General features: G+C 38.7%; 1 protein-coding gene across 4 annotated transcripts in view; it reads left to right on the top strand.

The window, feature by feature from the left end:
- The window catches only part of SPPL3 (signal peptide peptidase like 3), a 57,883-nt gene that overhangs the window by 23,481 nt on the left and 14,570 nt on the right, over positions 1-19,832 (top strand). For 2 of the 4 annotated variants that reach the window (XM_048322770.1, XM_048322772.1), the window contains exons 2-4: positions 10,761-10,838; positions 16,447-16,541; positions 19,333-19,452. In XM_048322770.1, the coding sequence (XP_048178727.1) occupies positions 10,761-10,838; positions 16,447-16,541; positions 19,333-19,452 (293 nt within the window). Of the gene's footprint in view, positions 1-10,760; positions 10,839-12,489; positions 12,622-16,446; positions 16,542-19,332; positions 19,453-19,832 lie in introns of those variants that run through there. The other 2 variants (XM_048322771.1, XM_048322773.1) reach the window with 2 other exon arrangements.

Genomic DNA, 19,832 nt, shown 5'->3' with positions numbered 1-19,832 from the left:
GGCAGCAGCAGCTGTGGGATTACGGACATATCCTGTGTGACTTGGATGGGGCTTTGTCAGGGACTGGGGGATTCTTGTGTGGAAGAGGCTGGGACTCATTCTTCAAGGGAAATGTGTTTTACTGTAAGCTGGAAGTAGGGAGCATCCTCCTGTTTTATATGATTATAGTCATTCTAATGAACTTTTCTGTTAAGTATAAAAAGACTTACAGAGATCAAAACATAGATGGGAGGCTAGGGTGAAGATTCTTGAGCAGTTTTTATTTTTTTCCTGCAATTAGAATAAGTACCATAAAATGAAACCCAGCACTGAGCAGCCTTTTGTGTAATGCAGAGCTGTACCACCAAGTGATTGAAAACTCCAGGTTGCATATATGACTGGGGTATAAATTGATACCTTTATAACCCGAAGTGATCTTAGCCATCAAAATTGCAGAAAACTTTCCTGTGCCAAGGATAACCACTGACTTTTCCAAATGGCCCTTCCTGAAGCACGATGTTATTTGGATCATGATGAGGCTGTCTAGCATAAAACTGTAGAGAGCTTGCACAGTGGTACTTTGTAGACTTAAATTACAGTAACCACACTTGATTTGCCTTTTTTCCTAATGTAAAAAGGGCTCTTTTTTGAAAATTCATACAGTTGAAAGTGGTAATTTAGATAGAAGAGCTGTTTCAGGAAGTCTTTGGGGTAGGCTAAATATTGGACTGACCTTTGCAGAGTTCACTGGTCTGTTGGAATCTGAAAATTTACATAAAGAAATATACTTGTGGTTCTGGCAAGAGAGGATTGTGCGTAACAGATCTTGATTTAACCTCCTCTCCTCTCCCTCCTTCCAGTACTCCTTTTGATTATTTGTGGAAGGTGGAAACAGTTTTCTAGATGAGGAAAGTCTTCCTGTGTGGTCAGTTTGTTCTTGCGGCTAAGCTGCAAGTTTCTTGCTTTGTCAGCTGTCTCATACATATATTTATGTGCATTGTCATAGTTAGATATTTACATCTTGTTCTGATATTTGCTGATTTTAATTCTTCTGCAAAAACATTGTACTCACATTTTTGTTTGGCAATTTTTGTGGTGCTACAGCAAAACTTGAATCTACCCTCTGCAGTAAACTGAAGTCTTTTGTAAAGTGATAAATGATGAAGACAGTTAAAGACAATACAGTTTCTTTAATTAGTTCAGCAAATTGATTTTATATTTTTTTCTCATTCTCAAACATCTTTTAAACAAATTGATAGTTTGGCCCTTGCAAATGCAGTATGGCTACTTCTTGCACCTCACTGAATACACCATTTGTTACTGGTGCTGGGGTTTATTGTTAATGAATGGCCAGTGCCTCCAGGTACTGTAGTGGGGCTGTGCTGCCGGAGCAAAGTTGTCTGCAGTTTACTTGTGAAAAACAAATCTGAAGGAACTGAAGTAGCACAAAATATTATAAAATGTTATCATATATTGCAGCAACTACAGTACTTGTGGTCTGTTTTGAAAATTAACTTAATTAAGCAGTGCTTCCTTCTGCATGGAAGGTTAGTTACAGGAAGATAGGAAGTTTAGTTTTGTTTAATTTACATTAACTCCAGCAAAGCTTGGATTACAGGTATGTGTATTACAGTGTGCTTAATCAGATCTAATTGTAAGCTGCTCCCAAAAGGATTTTAGTCCCACCTTGGCCATGGCCACATCTTGATTCGTTTCCTCTTTGCGTCACACCTACTGATTGTGCAGCTGCTGGCCTGAATGAAAACTCGCTTCACAAAAATGGGGCTGCGATGATTTTTCCACTACTTTCTTCTTCTCCTGTCCATCAATAAATTTTAATATTAAAACGCAAGCTAGTTGTAGTGGCAATTATTTGAAAAAGCAGGGTTTGCTGGCAAAGCTCTTAATGCCACTGAAATCAGAGGTGGGCAAACTGAGCTGGATACAATTTGCAGTGGAGCCTGTTAGACTTTTCTTGCCTCAAGCTTTCTATTTTCAAACCAGCATAGGCAAATCCTGTCATAAGCTGGAGTCCTTCAGATTTAATTGTCAAGAAGGGATAAAAGTAATAATTGTTTTAAGAAATAGAACCAGGGTTTTGCCTTGGCTCAGCAGTTTGCTGGGGCTGATCTGCAGTAGGATGCCTATGTTCTAGAAGAAGTTGGCTGATCTGATACAGCTCAATTAAAATAAATGTGGCACAGTTAAAATACAAAATCAAGTAAAACATTTGCTACTAACAAGCTCTGTATCTTGATATCAAATCTGTGTTTCCACATATTTTTGTTCAGTTTAACTCGTTGAAATGATACTTCTTCAGTGGGGGTCTGCTATTGCAGCCATCATTGTACAGATGTTCTTTTCACATTTTCAAAAACCTTGTGGTATAATTTCAAAATCTTGCTCCTAGAGAGGATTTCCATGGCTGGTGGTTATATAAGTCCAAACTTATATTTGGCAGCAAAAGCATGCCCTGCTTTTCATGACTGCTTGTTTTTTCTTTCTTTGAGAAAGAAAGAAAGAGAAAGAAAGGAGGGAAGGTTCCCAGATCTTTTTTCATTTGTCAAGTTTAGAGCAAAACTTCTTACCCAATCTAAATCAACCAACCAACCAACATTCTCAATAATATAAGGATTCTCAAAAAAGTATTTTTTGTGTGTTTGTTTAGTTACAAGATGAAAATTAAATATCCAGGCTCCCACTCAGTATGAAATAAAAAAAGGCAGTGTTTTCTGTGACAACAATGTCAAAGACGATCAGTATGATTTTTGGATATTTACTTTGGTTCAGGTTACTTCATACTCAGATATCTGTGTCCAGTACAACTTACTTGAAGCTGTACTGGTTAATTTTTCTCCATTAACCACTGATTGCAAATTTTGCTCCCAAATATCCTGTTACTGTCGTTCCACCCGAGCGCTGGGGACATCAGGAGCTGAAAATACTTTTGAGGTACATGGACACTATCCTGTGCTGATTTGGAGTAATGCTCCTTTGAACGAGTAAAGTATTGTTATGCTTCCATGCAGGGACTGGAAGTTGTGCTCCCATTCATGCGAGGAAATGAGTGCTCCAAGCTGAATGTGAAATCTGGAAATCTTCCAGTGGCTGTAATTCCTAAACACTGTGAAACATGTAATTCTTTGTTCTGTTGGCAAACAGTCAGGTGAACCAAAGGAGTAGCTTGGAGAATGTTTTTAACAGAAAAAAATTTTTTTCAAGACTGTGTCTCCTGATGCCTTACTGGATACTTCAATTTCTTCTCATAGTGAACTCAGAGGAGTGTTTGCTCTTAGCAATTTAGTTGAGAGCTTAGAATTTGGTTTTGCAGGGAGAATTTTAGGCAAGCAGTTTTCTGGAAAGGGGAGAAGAGGGAATTGGGATTTTAAATTGTATATGTAGAAATATATCTATGTAGGGTATTTAATAGTGTGAAAATGTTGTTGTGAGACCTCTGCCTGGTAGACAGCAGAATTGTTCTCTGGTTACAGTTTGAAATGCCTGTCTGAGCCCTAACAGAGTCTGTGTCGGAAGGGCTGGTTTTAGTGGGACATTTCATATTACTCTTTTTTTCTCTTTTTTTTTTTTTTTTTTGTTTTGTTTCACTTTAGACTTGTTTGAAGTTTATTTTCTGACATAACCCGTGTTTTCATGAATTACTCATACTTAGCAGACCTTATCTGCACGTGACAGTGAGATGAAATTGTAAACTTACTTTAGAAAACAAGCTATTCCTTTAACGTAAGCGAAGCCATAGCAGTTTGCTTGCTTTTCCTATGAATCACACTAAAGAATGGAATAGTGTTTATAGCTGTAGGTACCATTACTTCACACTTAAAATTATACATTTAGCTGTTACACTCAGATTTAACTTTGGTTTGGCAGCAAGCCTAATGGGGGCTCTTAAATATGTATATATCTTACACATGTAAGGCAGTTGAAAGAGGCTTTTTAGTCATACCCTTGACCTGGAATCCAGTAAAGGTAAAAAGTAGTAAAGTAGTATTGGTTTTACCTATGGAGTGAGTCCACCCCCAGCTAAAATGAGTATTTGTGCAATTAACTGTAATTGATCTTCATGTCCATGGCAGTGCTCTTCTTTCATGTGCCCTAGGACTGTGCTCTGGAGTCCTTGAGTTTGATTTGTGCGTCTTAAAAAATTCTACAGTGGTAGCTCACAAATTCCAGGTACTGTAGCATCAGAAATTAATTGCTCTTAGCAATAAATTGCCCTGATCACTGAGTTACCTCACACTCTTTTTAAGGAATAAAATAGTAGAATGTTTTAAAAGCTTACAGAGCAGGTAGATTCAGGAAAATGTTTTCCTCATGAGTGGCACATTCTTGCATGATTCAAAAAAAACACAGGCATGGGGTCAGTGCAGCAGTGTAAAGGTGAATGTTGTTTTCTATGTGGCATTGATAGCTCCAAAAACCTGGTGTGGGGCAGGGGAAGTGCAAAAATACTCTGCAACTTGGCTTGAGTTTACCAACTATGATTTCTTGACTTTCTCTTTTTCTGTTGCTAAGACAATCACTGATGGAATAAACACACTAAAAAAGCTTTGAAATACATGAAACCCTTGGAGGGAGAGGAGTGTAAACTTTCTCTATCCTTGATTTTGACATTGAACACCAGATTTCCAGCAGAAGTTGATTGTTCGGATTCGGTTTGGTGGTTTTTTTGTGTTTTGTTGGGGTTTTTTTCTGTTTCCCTTTGAAGGGGTTGACCATCAGCTGAGATGGGACCCTCACACTGAATGCGTGCCCTCAGCAAGTTCTGAAAATGAATGATGAGCAATAGAGCAGAGAGGGAGATGCTCTATCATCACTCTTCCAATGCTGTTACCTACCTATGAGGAATTTTCTTTCAAAGAGAACTGGGATGCATGTTTTTTTGGGCATGGATTATTGTCACTTCCCTTGTGAGGAGACAGTGGACATTTGATTATAAGGGTGGTATTTGAAATGCAGGTGAAGAATACCATATTGATTGGGTAAGTAGTCATGGCTTTTAATGTGGGCCGAAGATCATATGAAGTTTTGTGTGGTCAATTCTCAAGCAGCCACGTTTTCCAGAAACTGAAATATGCAAGTGGATTCATGTGTGGATCCATTTTACCGCAGATGTGGCTGGTATGAAAAGCTACCCATGAGTTTTGAAAAGGACTTTTTCTATAGAAGAAAAATTGTGGACCAAAATTGTAATCAGAAAGACTTACACTACATGTCAAGAAGGTCCCCTAATTTCATCAGTTAGTGTTTTAACCAACAGATGAGGTAAACATCTGTCATGACTGATTGTCTTTCCCCAGAGTAAGATCGGTGAATTAAATGATCTCCTTACATTCCCAGTGTGAATTTGTGATTCTGTGATGTCTGCAAGTTGTAGATTTGGTCCCATTAAACACAGCAAAAGTTCTTCTATTTTAATCCATCTGTACTCTAGCCTATCTAGTGTGCTCACCATCCTTTTATAGTCTTGTTTTCCTTAGTCTGGTGAACTCTCGGATGCTTTGATCATTGATAAAGTAAAATACGTGATGAAATGCAATCTCTCTTCATGTGAGTTTTAGTGAACTTAGTTCATCTGCTGTACTTTTCAAGTCAGTGTGATTTATTTGTTGCTCTGTTGTTTGCATTCTTGTATAAGTACTGTAAATATGCAGGGAAGATTTGTCTTGCTGCTGTTACAGCAGCTTTTGTATGAGAATGATTCATGTCCAAGGCCTTTAGCGTGCATTGCTATGGAAACTTCAGGGCACAGGCTTCTCCTTCCCCCCTTGGTAGAATTCGTCACAATAATTTCTCTTATACCTGGAAATTGGGAGTGATATTTGCTACTGAAACACTGATGGGCTGAATTTTTATTAGCATACATTTAATAGGCATCTTGTGCAAACAGAAAGAGGTTTTTATTCCAAATACATAAAACTTCCCTGATATCTTGAGCAATAATTTTGAGGTATTTAACCTAATGCTGCCACTGAAAAGTCTTTTCTCTTTGATTTTATGTCCAGAAGTGGGCCAGATCAGGAATCACTTGAGAATTCTCTGAATCACTTGAGAAACTTTCCCACTCATTCTTCATTATTATTCAGGCAGGCAAGGTTCCCCAGTCTGGTTTTGTGTGTGGCTTTGCAGATGGTTATGCAGAGATGGGATGAAGAAGAACAGGTGATTGGAAGAGGTAGGAAGTTGCTTTTGTAATGGGTGTGTTGGCTTGTGGTCATTTCAGATTGCCCATGACAGGTAGGTTGTGTTGAGGGTAATGCTCTGCACTGTCATCTGGAGACAGTTTGGTTCCTAGTTTGGGTCTTCATTGAACAAAAGTGAGTTGCAGGTTCTTATTGCTCAAGACAGAGGGCAAAAAGAATCACCAGACTTTGCTTAAGGGTTTCTTCTGCAGGTTTGGAAAGACTGTTATGGAGAAACTGCTTATCTTTTGGTGATAGGAAGAGCTGAAACATGAAAACCAGTGCTTATATTGACTGGGTGATTTTCTTGAGTGGAAATGCAAAAGAAAAAACCCAAAAAGTACATAATAGGAAAACAGTAGGCAGATGGCAGAGACCTTGTAGGGTGAATGTTTACAAGGACAGGTGAGCTTGGACCTGAAGAGAGAGGGGAAAAGAGCTTGACCTGCAGCTGCTGACCCAGAGAAAAGAGCTTGCAAGTGTCTCCAGTGTAGCGCTACTACTGTTGTTGTGGCAACTTTTGTTAGCTGTTTACCATCTTTCCTAGCTGGGAATGAAGTGGGTCTCTGTTCCCTTGGGAATACAGAAGTTACTCGTCTTTTCCCAGAAGAGGGGAGATTGCTGCTTGGAACGCCAGCTCTAAGTGGTGTGGTGTATTTTGCATGGTTACTGTTTGGAAGTGGTGGTATGTCACAGTGCATCCCTGGAATTGTTCTGTAGGTAAAGGTCTATGGAGCAGTCTGTGCCAGGCTGGAGGACTCACTGCTGGGATTGTTGTCTGGACAATGCTTTCACTGTGAGGCTGTAGGGCAGACACACAGAATATGTTATAGAACAGTGCTTGCTGTGTCTCTGTCTTGGCATGCCTTAGCAGGCTCTGTGTTGTGAGCACTTGCCCATGAAGCTGCCAGAAATAGATGCCTAATGGCAGAGAATTTATGAAAATTGATCTCAGCCATGTAAAGATGCAGGTTCAGAGTGAGATCTCAGGTTGTAGAGGAAGTGACTGGGAAGTCACCTCTCAGCAGCTGGCTGAGGAAATGGTCTTAAGGCACTTGTGTGCTTGGTTTTATTAAATACTAGGATGTAATAATTAGTTATTTTTTACTTAACTAAGTAAGAATCTGGTAGCCTGTTTAATGATAATTTTTAAACCAGCTTCCTTACATGGATGTTGAATTTCAGGTGTGGTAGTGCAAGAGTCCTAAAAATGTACTTCCTTGGGAAAACCAATGTCGTCTTTGTATTTTGAGCAGTGTTCTGCACATATACTAGAGTTTAGAAATGGGTTGGGAGTTGTTCTCAAAACATGGCATGCAGGTGAACTGCACTGAAGTCAGTCTTCAAAGGAGCCATTAGCATGGCCCTATTCAGTATTAATTTTGAGATTGAGGATGAAGAATAATACTTTTTTTATAGATTGTCATGTTGTAAGTACTAAGAATTGCATATAAAATCAGTATTTAAGTTGAAGGACAACCGTGTACAGGCTTGTTACAAGCATTTTTTGTGCGTAAGTTTCCATTACTTGTTCCAAGATTGAACAGTTTTACAGAAATACCTTGTTAGAAGGAAGCTGGGTTTATTTTTATATGTGCAGTGGAAGGCTGGTTAAATGTGACTGCAACTTCTGAAAACTGTCATTGGTGTGGGTTTTGGTTTTGGCTGGTGCCATCTGAGAAGAACATGGCGCTGATGCTGTTTGGCTGTGAGAGTATATGAACTTGCATACTTGAAATATACCTATAGGAGAATCCAGTTACGTGCATGTGGAATCTGTTGGACTTGTAGAAGATTATTTAAATTTCAGTTAAAATTACAAATTGGTTTGCAAGTCACTGTCATTTTGAATAATATTAAAAACTTGGAAGTAATCTTACTTTTTGATTCTTTCATGTGACAGTCATTTGCTTATTATCTCTAGCCTACATTAATGTGTTAGGATGTATTTATTTGGGATCAAGGATTTTTAGTCTCTTAATGAACTGTCCATACAGTCAGTGGTTAGGATTTTAGGAAGCAGTTCTGGTTTCAGGTCTTGTGCAATACCTTAAATAATGTAGGGAAATTAAATATTTAAAAGATGTGAGGTTTTATTACAATGAGATTCACTTCGGCATTGTAAAATTATTTTTCAAGTGTGCTTGTGGGTTACTCTTGTTGGAAACTTTGGATAGAATCTGGACATGTGTGAGGTGCTTGCTTGATTCAGCCTGTCACACTCTGTGTGTTTTGCCTTGTTCTTTTTCCAGCTGCCTCAGGAAGAAGGCAAGTGACTGTATCTTCCTGGCCCTGTTTGCGGAAATATCAGTGAATATGAATTTCCGCAGACCCTAATCGTGGTAGCAACACCGAGCTTTTAGGTTGTCCTGCTACAAGATTTCTATGGGGAGAAGTCAGGAAACATCACTGGTCTGCGTTCAGTTTCCAGTTACACTGTTGCACTTCTCTTGTGCAGGATGGAAGGACTTTAATTCTCATTTCTACCTTGCAGAGAATCAACAGGTTGCTGTCCTGAGCACCACTGCAGCCTGTCAGCAGGGCTGTGATGTGTTAGATCATTGTTTAACACGGATTTGCATTTCTTCCGTTTCTTTCATCAAACCAGAGGGCCCTTGGTTTTTAATAAAAACCAAGTTTTAAAAAAAAAACTTAATGGATTATGTGCAGGGCTGATCCATGGTCCATGTATCATCTCTATTTTATCCATTTTATGAATATTTTTAACATTTACAGCGTTGTTTTGACTAATGTTTAGTAATTATGACAAAATGGCATTTTAGTCATCGTAGCAGTGTTGTCACTGAATGAGGAATTATATAGAAGACATTGTTAATCTCAAAAGTATTTGCCAATTTGTGAAGATAAAGTTTTATGAACGTAAGTTAATAAAACTCAGTGCATAACCCTGGACATGTTTAATCCTATCTGAAATTCCATTCATTTTGTTTTTCTCATAAATGTGGAGTTTCTGAATATTCTTTTAATAGATGAGTTCCATTATTTATTCTCAAATCCAAACAGAATGCAAAGCTTTCCTTTCCCTTTGTGTGAGGCTGGATAGGGGAATGTTTCACTCTGAAATCAGAGTTAGAAACAGGACATGAATCCAGTGTGATTGTCCTCAGGCTGTTTCCTTTGGTGCGAGTTTAGCTGTAACCATTGCATGAAAATGATCTGCTGTGAACTATATTGTGTATAACCTGAGCATTTATATGTCCGCTGGTTGTAAGTGCTGAGTTATTATGTTGTATGTATTTGCAATTCACTATATTGATCTTCATGGATGCTTTTTAGACCTCCATTCCACAGCCTGGTAACTAAAGGTTATATATACCAAAAAATTAGATCCATAAAGCTTGTCTTTATGTTTTGGCCAACATTATGAGCAAATGAGATACCTGTTTTTCACTTTTAGTGTGGGGATATGTTGAAGTTATTCATGGTAATTAACCAAAGTAGTTTCTAATTTCTTAAAAGCTTATTGCATAAGTATATAATTTCATTTTAAAGAGGCAGTCTGTTCATCAGTGTTTAATATTGAATTTCTGTAGTAGAAGATTCACATTTGTGTTTATATATTAAAAGAAAGTATTTTAAATTGTGTGTCTAGCAGTTTGGTAATTATCTCTAAATTGCTTTTGAATTGGGAATGGGATGAGTGTTTCCTTAACTGTCTCATGTCTTCAGTTTTTACTTGCTCACTGATACTTAATTCAGAACAATCATGTAATTCAATTATCTTTCTTCCATAGTCTTGCTGAAATTAGGCTTTTTGGTTGGTTTCAGAAATATTCAGTTATGTCTTTTAACATTGAATTCTTGTTATTTTCCATTACTTTTGCACAAGTTATGGAGTTGGGAGTTGTAAAGTGACTCCCAGAGTCTCTCCTTGCCTGCTGTGCCCCCACCAGCATGGTGGCCTGTGCTGGTATTAATGTTCATATTTCCGTGCTTTAAAAACAGTGTGTTGCATTAGGAAATCAATTGAGATAAAGCTGGATTTAAACCTCCTCCTGAAATGTTCATCAGTAATCCCATATTGAGTGAACTGCAAGATGGAATAGGGAAGTGATTGTGTGTGCTTTAATAAATGAATATTGCAGCTTGTTGTGAGGTTTGGATTTTGTTTTTTGGGGGGTTTCTCTTGTTTGTTTGGGGGTTTTTCCCTCCAACTAAGTGAGCCTTAACTGCCATATTGTCACTTTGAAAACGTAAGAAGTGTTATGGAAAACAGGTTACTGTTATTGACATGCAGGGTTGCAGTAGCTGCAATTAAAGCAATTTTAATGAGTTTGAGGGGAAAAAACCCTGAATCTGGTGAGTTCAGAATAAATTACCACAAGGTTTTTGAATTGTCCTGTGGTGGTTGTACAGGTTTTTCATGCTGCAGCCTTGAATATAGTAAGTTAATTCACAAGCTGCAGGTTTTATGTTCTAGATGAGACAAGAACTTCAGAGAGAGCTGCCATGATTTGTTATCCAGTTCTCTATTTGTATTATAATAAGAAAAAGAAATAGCAAACGGCACTGGAGAAATGGACACTAACAATGACAAACCTGCCTTCTTTTTCCTGGTTCCAGGGCATATTCCCTTGTGGATTCTAGTCAAGTGTCTACCTTCCTGATTTCTATTCTTCTCATAGTCTACGGCAGTTTCAGGTAAGATTTTTTTTTTAAGGTTCTGCAGAGTTTTTTATTTTTCAAGTAAAAATATTGCAAGTGACTGAATACAGTTTATGCCTTTTTGTTTCGTTGTATCTTTGTCAGGCATAGCCAACATAAAAAAACTTACTAGGAAATGGAAAAGGAAGAAATAATAGCGAGCTGGGGTTTTTAAAAAATGTAATTGTATGGCATGGTACAAGCATGTATAAGATAACTTAAAAGTCTGTGCTTGAGGACAGCTCTGTGAAGTTATATTTTAGAGGATATAAAAGAATTGTTGAGACAGATAGAAGGTAATGTTCTCGATATCAGAATCTTCTATACATTATCCAGTGGTGGTTGATTGAGAATGTGCTCCTGGGATTTGAAACCAGTCCTGTAAAACAGCGATCCCCGGGTCCCACTGCTGTTGGCTCAAGTGTCTTAATAGGGAACTGGGGAACACTGTCAGTGTTGAATTCCAGCAAAGCATCTGAGAACTGCTGCAGGATGAGTTTGAGTCTTCAAAAATTAAATTTGCCTCATTTTAGGAGACCTGAGTATAGTTTAGAGAAAACACAGTTATCCCTTTAGACTCACATGCTGTATTATACAGTTTGTTTTACTGTAGTGGTGCCTAAGGAATGAGGCTCATACTGACATATTAAAACAATATAATCACAATATCAAAGTATTATTTTTTTAAACTTAAATACAGCATGTTTTTCTTTCTGCTTCTTGAAGAACATTTCTTCATTTCACAACTCTGTGATAAAAGGTGTTATACTCAGTATGGAGTCTCTGAACTGCTATGAGTATTCCTGAAATAGATGATAGCTGTGCTCATACGTATGATATAAGCTGCAGCTGTTCTAGGATTAGAGGTTTTATATCACTATCATAAGTTAATAAAGTTATATAATGAAACAGCCAATTTTTTTGCAAGAGCTGTCTGTTGTTAGCAAGTGTTAGATAACAGCACTGCTGGTGGAATTAAAATAGAGGGCTTTAGGAAAACAAAATCTAGAGATGATCAGAATAAAAAGGCAGTCAAAGGTTGTATTTGTTTAGTTTTTTCTTCAAGTTTTGAGTCAGATTAGCATATAGTTGAGGGACTAATTAAAGTTTTAACTATTTGAATTTATGCAATTGTGTAAAAAGGGACTATGCATCTGGCTGCAAGAAGCCATAGAATTTATTAAAATTCAATTACAAAAATGTAATATATATGTAAAAATGTAATATAAATATATATATTTATATAAATATATATATATGTAAAATGTAATATAAAACAGCAGGGGTGTGTGAACTTAAATTGCTTATCTCTCATGAAGCTCCTTGCCCTTAAAAATTTTCCCCTGCTGTTTGCTATCCTATTCCTATTGGTACCTACACATGCTCTTAGCATTTTGTCCGATAATTTACATTTAAAACTACTCACTTAGTAAGGACTGTGAACTCCAGAGCAATCTGACTCACTGGATGAAGTCGTGGGATGGTGACGGATACAAATCCATTGAGGAAATGTCCTGTTTTAGTCTTTTTCTTTTGCATGTATCCTGAAGATCCCATGATGTGAGTTACAGACCAAAATAGGGTCCCAGAGTTTTAAAACTACTTTCCTAATTAATCTCCTATATGTGGTTTCTTTAGCAGGTGTCTGAGCTGAAACCCACAGTTATGTTGGGGACTTGGACAAACTCTGATTCTCTTTGATCAGCGAGCAAGGTCAAAAGCAGTTTTTTACAGAAAATTGTACAGTGGCGTTAATAAAGGGGTCTGAAATACAATTAAGGTATTCAAGAAATTCAAGTGTGGTAATAAGTTACAAAATGATATTTATCTGGAAATGCTTAAAGTAGTAAAATAAAAACTTCTGGCAAAGTAGATGAATTTTCTTAGAGAATTGATGTGCTGGGAAGATGAAAGTTAGAGCTTAGGGTGCTCATTCTCATCTGTCAGCAGTGGAGTATTCATCTGGATTTGAGTGTTCGTCTCCTGCAGAGCTGTCATACGACAAAAAGAAAATAGCTCTCCTTAGTTAACCTTTGTGTTGGAAAAAGTGGGTTTGGTTTCTGATTTTCAACTGAGAAGAAGCAGGTAGAGTTATTGTAGTATTCCTGGCAAGTGGCTGAAACAGAAGTTCTGTAATAGGATCAGAAAGAATTGGGTGGGTGAGTCATTAGGATAAAATCCATGTGTGTGGTGGATCTAATCTAAGGCAGGCGGCTTCAGGGGAACAAAGGAAAGCCTTGGTCCACTGCCCTTATTAATAGAAGTAGCATTTGTCCAAAACAAATGAAAAAATTCCAAACCCTCAGTATACTCAGAAGAACGTCTAATAAATCATGGGCAAAGCCTAGAACCAGAACAAAGTGCAGTGATAGAGTTGAGTTTGCCTTCTCTTACTGTGCATGAACGAGCATCTCCTGCCTACATTTGTGCTGGGTCAGGAGCTTTAGCTTCCAGCCCTTCTGAATGTCTCTCTCATGTACATTCTGACTGCTCTCAGCCCTTGAACTTGACATACTTTTATTATTGGCTACCAAAGGAGCAAGTCTAATCCTTTAAACCATTACAAACGGTAAACTGGAGCATGCAAGTAGATGTGTTAGTTGTGGATTTTTAAAGAGGTGAGCTCAGCTTGAAACAGGTTGTTTCCGAGGGCAAGATAGCCACCTGTTCTTGTCGAAATGCTTCTCTGTGACTTAAAGGTTGAGGTTACTTTGCAGGTAACAGCTAAATCTTTTTCTGTCCTGTCACTTCTCCAGACATGGGTTCTCAGCTTATATAAAGCCAGATTTAACCCAGAATCTACCTGTTCAAATACCTGCTTTTGAGCCAAACCAAGAAGTGTGGGATGACACAGGGGTCTTCTATCTCTAAGCTTTGGGTGGGTATAAATAGAAAGTAGCTCACATGGTGAACCCAGAGTGTTCATGTGAACATGGTGTGCTAAGGGCTGGCCATTCCCATACTCCCAGAGCCTCTCGGATGGGTGACTGTCCTCACTAGTAGAGCAAGAAGGAACTTCTCAATCTCAGTAAATTGCATCTGCAGGTGCGTGTATAGATAGATCCATGTGTTGCTATTTTCTCCATTGTTTGATAAGAACATCTCCTATAGGGTTTCCATGAGGCATTTCTGCAGTGGAAGCGATCCATAGTTGAACTTTGCAGATAGTGCCGTGCCAGCAACTTACTCATTCCTTAACCCTCTGGAGTGGCTCCCTGCAGGGGGTGACTCGCCTGCTTTGAAACCCTGTGCTGGAAATCCAACCAGCGGGGGCTCTGAGGACCCACAGAAGAAACAATGGAGCAGTTCAGTGCCCCAGGGGAGGTGCTGGCTCAACATTCCCTTTGGGAGCCCAGGAAAAACTTGAACAAAACCGTGAACATTTCTCAGCTTGCCATTTCTCCACAGCCCAGTAGTTTTGAGTTTATCTTGTTTTACAGTATGATTTTTAACTTTCTTGGAAGGTGTTTTAGTGATCGCTTCTCAATTTTTTTTATTATGTTAGCGATGATTTGTAGCAGAGGGAAGAGCCAAATCATAAAACAGTTGGAGATTATTCAGAGGTTGGCTTGGAAGAGCAGCTGTGTTGTTAAGTGAAAGTAATTTCCTAATTTATGCTTGCTTTGGAGGCAGGGATATTTATAGGTAATAATAATTGCTGACACTATTGCAATGAAAAGAGAGGGGGGACCGAGGTTGTTTATGAACAGTAGATCTAATAGGTTTTATTTCCAGTTTTCTCTGCTGATAGCAATCCCTTAAGTTATGAGTTGCCCGATGCCACTGGGAGAATGATGGTATGAGGTTCTTGCTAAACGGTGCTAATTCAGAGGGGAACAAAACACTGCACTGAGAAAAGAATTATCTTGTTTGCCTGAATCTTGGACCAAGTCCTGGAGGACTGTCAGCCTTCTCCCAGATTTTTATAGCTTGAGGGGAAAATTATAAAGCTACAATGCATGGGGAAAAAGGGAGTGTGAGTGAAGGATGGAGGTACTCCAAATGAAGGGCGGAGCAAAGAAATCTTTAGAAGAACAAGCTAAGAACAACAGATTTAATTTGTTAGAATTTTAGTATTCCTCCCTTGCCTCTTTGCATTTTCGATAACTCTTTAGCTGATGATCCATGATCTGTGTACAAGTACTGTGTGTCTGATGCGGAAGCTTCCTCATGTTTTGCCTGAGATCAAGAGCTGCTTTAATCTCATAACGCTGTTGGGGAGCACTTGCTTTATAGACACAAAGGAAACAAACCAGTTCTATGCTGGAAGAGCCTTTTTCTTGTTTTCGTTTTATGGAGTGAAACTGCCCAACCCCTCTGTCTTTAATGCACCACACATGTCTTGATCCTATAAATTTGATTGTGCCTAATTCCAGATACTGGGACTGCAGCACAGACTTGCTCACCTGTGCATTGCAGTAGATGATCAGTGCACTGCAATGAAATAACTGTGCCACCTCTAGAATTGTTTAGAAGGCTGTGGTGTATTTATTACTGGTCTGATAAATGAATAGAATTTGTTTACTTTGCGTAGCACAGTTAAGCTAAACTTGAAAAGAAGTTTAATGCCTGTTGACCTGGAAGTTTTATTGAAATACTTGGATGCTGCTGTAAGCTTAAGACAGGAGCTGTACAGTGAGAGATGCACAGTGCTTCTGGTGGTTCTCTATAGCTCATTTGAATAAATCAATATGCAACTAAATACATGCATCCAAATGAGAAACTGTCATGGTAAACTTGATTGCTGGTATTTTTGTTAAAAAGCACATCAAATTTAACAATAGAAGTGATTGCTGGTCAAAACAGACCTTAAGTGAAATTCCCCCTTTTTAGAAAGTTATGCCAAATGTGCTAGAATATAATTTGGAAGTTGCATCAAAGTGACGGACTGTGGCAAAAGGGGTAGAATACTGTGCTAAATTGAAACTTTTTAAAAATGTGTACATCAAAATGAAAAAATGAATCAATAACAGCTGAGCTGGGTACTTGGGAGTGTTGTCAGCTCCTGTGGATTAATTAAAGTGTATCAATTTGTACTACTTATTCAGAGCTTCCTCTAGTCGTCTGTTCTGTGTGCATGTAAAATATACATTGGTAATTTTCTAGGCTTCGCTGAAATTTCTTCAGTGAAGTAAGACCTTATATTAAGCAGACACTTAAAAGCTAGTTTGGGTCATTCATAACAACATTTTGAGGAAGGAAATAATATTGTCTTAAAAATGAAACCTGATAGTCAAATTTGAATGGAAAGGAACAAAATGAGAACTTGGAAAGAGTTCAAATTCACAAGAGAATTGAAATGTTTATTGTGTTCTACACTTCCCAGAAATCAGGTAACAACAAACAGCAGCACAGATATTTAGCACTCCCCAGTGCAGACACTTGATGACTGGTCTCACTGTCAGAATCTGGGTTGTGGGGACACAACACTTGGAACAAAGCACTTCAGTTATTTTAATTTCTCACTGTGTATAGTGGTGTTTCTAGTAACTATCATTACAGGGCTTTTCCAGGGGAAGGGTGCTTCCAAGGGAATGAGACTGCAGCTGATAAGCCTAAACAGGAGTTTGGAACTCATCTGTTGCATGTGCTTTGTTCCCTGAAGGTCTCTGAACATGGACTTTGAGAATCAAGACAAAGAGAAAGACAACAGCAGCGCCGCTGGGTCTTTTAATGGCAACAGCACCAATAACAGTAAGGGTCAGCTTTACTCCTTACCTTCCTTGCTTCACTTCAGTGCTGCACCTCCTGCTTCACCTGTGCATGTGTTTGAGCTGCTGCATTGCAGATTCACCTGATCCCAGGCTGTGTCTGGGCACTTCCCACCTCGCTGTGCTGACACTGCTGTCCACGTCTGGCTCACACCCATGGAAGCTGAATTTAGGACATCAACATAACATTTCCATGATGTGTAAAAATTGCATGTGGCGCAACTTGTCAGGTTTTACTGGAAATGGAAACAGCTTTACTTTTTAAAAAGCCACCCCACAGTTAGGAGAAGGGAATGTAATTCCTTTTTGTCTGGAGCTCATTGCTATGGCATGTTGGCCAGCCTGTAAGCAGGGAGAGATCGTGGGGTGCACTGACAAGCCCCTAAGGAGGATTCAGCCTTATCAGTAGAGAAACTGAAGCAGAGAATTCACATAGCTCTGGGCAACTCATTTATAATGGACAACGAAATATGTGTCTGCACACTCTCTATTCAGAGTGGGATTAACATGTCAGCTCCTGCGTGGTGACTGTCCCTTCTGTAATCTATAAATAGATTCCAGGCAGCTTGGCCATCTGACATGCACAGTTTTGCAGGTAAAAATATGGAACCGAACAGTTAGAGTGGAACACAGTGTGCATAGTATGTTGTAAATTCATACTTGAGTTTAACTTAGAGCAATTTATATTGCCATATTTTGAGAATAGACTCTAGAATGAAATAGTTTCCCGGAGTATAGAAGGCAGGAATGAGAAGCCCTGAGCATGAAACCCTGAATGCTAAGCTTGTTTTGTTTAAAGCAAGAAATAGATCTTTGAAATTTTAACATATGTTGTATGTGTCTCTTGCTGTTTTTGTCTTTTCTAATGTAGACTCTTGGAATTTAAATAGTTGTCAGAGCACTGCTTCTGTTGGCAGCACAGAGCAAAGAGGTTGCTGTGCTTGGTGATACAGCAATGAACAGTTGGCATCTGAAAAGGAAGAGAAGACAGTCTGGGGCTGGGGAGTAAAGCACATTAAGGGGATTAGCTGTCAAAATGATCAGAAATGAAATGAAGAACTCTGACATTTAATGCTGCAGGCACTAATTCCTAGATGCCAAGGTGGTGTGTAGTGTGTCATTTCTGGGTTTTTGTTTTGTTCGGTTTTTCTCTTGGGAAGTTGAAGGGCATGTGAATAAATGTGCCTTCTCAGAGCAGAAGGAGACAGATCTAAGTCACAGATCAGAATTTTTGTATCTTCACACTGTCATCACTGGGCTGTACATTGCACTTTAATGTACCAGACCCCAGCAATGTAGAAATCCCAAGTGGCTGAGCTCTTCTGCTTTTTATTTTTAAAATTTATTGTGCTACTTATGTTTAAGAATAATAGATCACGACTTGAACTAATAAATGACATGGCCATGTGCAAGTGTCATGACTTCCATGTCTTTTGTTCAGCTTTTCTTTTATGAAAAGGGTTGAATATTTATGACAGATACTAAGTTGTAGTGAGTGTATTTCATGTATGTTTGAGGTTTTTCAACATAATCAGATACATTGATAACTGAGTTGTACAGGTAACCTGTTATTTATATGACTTGCCACTCCTGACAGGAAAAAATAAGACACATTCTTACACAGAAATACACACAGACACACAATCTATGTGTATATTTACTTGTCTGGGTATGTCTCACAACCTAAAGGCTTATCCATCAAATTCTGGGATTGGTAAAAACCCCTTCATACAGCAGTATTTAATTGTTTTGGGATAACACAGTTGATGTCAAGCTGGTTTTACATCTCTTCTAGGTCTGTGTCACTTAGGAAGTGACTACTTCTGATGTTATGTGTTATTACTTTAGTGCTCTACAAGTAGAAGTGTGTCTTGTATTTTTAATTGGGTTGCTGCTTGTGGCTTCCCCCCTCCCCCACCCCAGGATCAAATGTAAATATAGCTACAGAGACTGGTTAAGTGTTGGAATTTGTTGGGTTAGGTGGGCTTCTCAATTTTGCTGGTAATTCTGAAAACTCAGAAATACGGTAAAAGTTGTCCTGTCCCATGATTAACATCCCTGGTAGTCACATTGCATGGGTGAGGTAGGGGAAAATACTGAGAATAAAATAATTTAGTATCTCTGCCCTGTTTAAAATTACTGCCAGCTTTAAAATGTGAGCCTGAATTCATGTTGCTTTTTAGCAAAAAGGCAGTTACAGTGCACTGCACTGATCTGGTGGTTTCATAAGCAGGTAAACAACTTAGGTATTTTTTGGAAACTGCCCTTTATTGTTAGGTTTGATATTATCTGGTGATTGCAACCTGTGATGCAATTTAAGAGCTTGGTGGCCTTCAACCAAGTGGAATTTGAAGCTGTGGCACCCTTTGCATGAGCTGGGTCAGCCTAACATTGGTCAGGCTTTTCACCTTGTGTTAAGAGATTAAGTAAACCTTACATATGCTCTGTTCAACACAGAACAGAGTGTCTCTGTTCAGTGTAAAGTGATTCTAATCCCTAAATAATGTTAATTTTCATAACTTGTTATTCCTTCTATCTATGGCACAAGATAAAACTGAACTTTCAGTTCCTGGGTTCTGCAGAGCGGGACTGTTGCAGTGCACACATAGCTGGAGTGTTTCTGCACAGGCAGCTATGCTGGGCTCTGAGAGCACCAAGTCAATGCCTGGTGCACCAGCACTGAAAGGGAATGTGCTGTCAGAGCCCTCCCCTGTGCTGGCAAGGGCCGGTGTCTGTGTGTGGTACTAAACACAAGTTCAGTGTCCCCCTTTCTCCTCCAGGTATTCAAACCATCGATTCCACCCAGGCGTTGTTCCTGCCCATTGGAGCGTCCGTGTCTCTCCTAGTTATGTTCTTCTTCTTCGACTCAGTTCAAGTTGTCTTTACAATATGCACAGCAGGTGACTAAGTTTTCTTCTCTTTGTAATACTTGGACTAGAACAGAAAGTATTGATATAATTAAATATTGTTGGTAAGAATTATAATACATGTCACAGTACATTAAAAAAAAGAATCATCAAGTTTCACAGTTGTATTTTCATGTCTCTGTAGCTATAAATAAAGTGACAACTATTATTTGAGAAGTATTTTCCACTTAGAGATGTGCTAAACCTACTGAACTATAAATTGCCAGAAGTCTAAACATGCCCAGATGCATTATTTTGCGTAAAGCTCACTTGTTTATAAATCGATGCTCAGAACTGTACATGGTATTTCATAATTCAGGTACTTAATGGGAAGTAACTTTGGAGATCCTGTCCAGAGACTTCTTTCCTAGTTC

This window comes from Corvus hawaiiensis, chromosome 18 (genome assembly GCF_020740725.1).
Source record: "Corvus hawaiiensis isolate bCorHaw1 chromosome 18, bCorHaw1.pri.cur, whole genome shotgun sequence".
NCBI lineage: Eukaryota > Metazoa > Chordata > Aves > Passeriformes > Corvidae > Corvus > Corvus hawaiiensis.
This window is presented reverse-complemented; position numbering and strand designations above follow the sequence as displayed.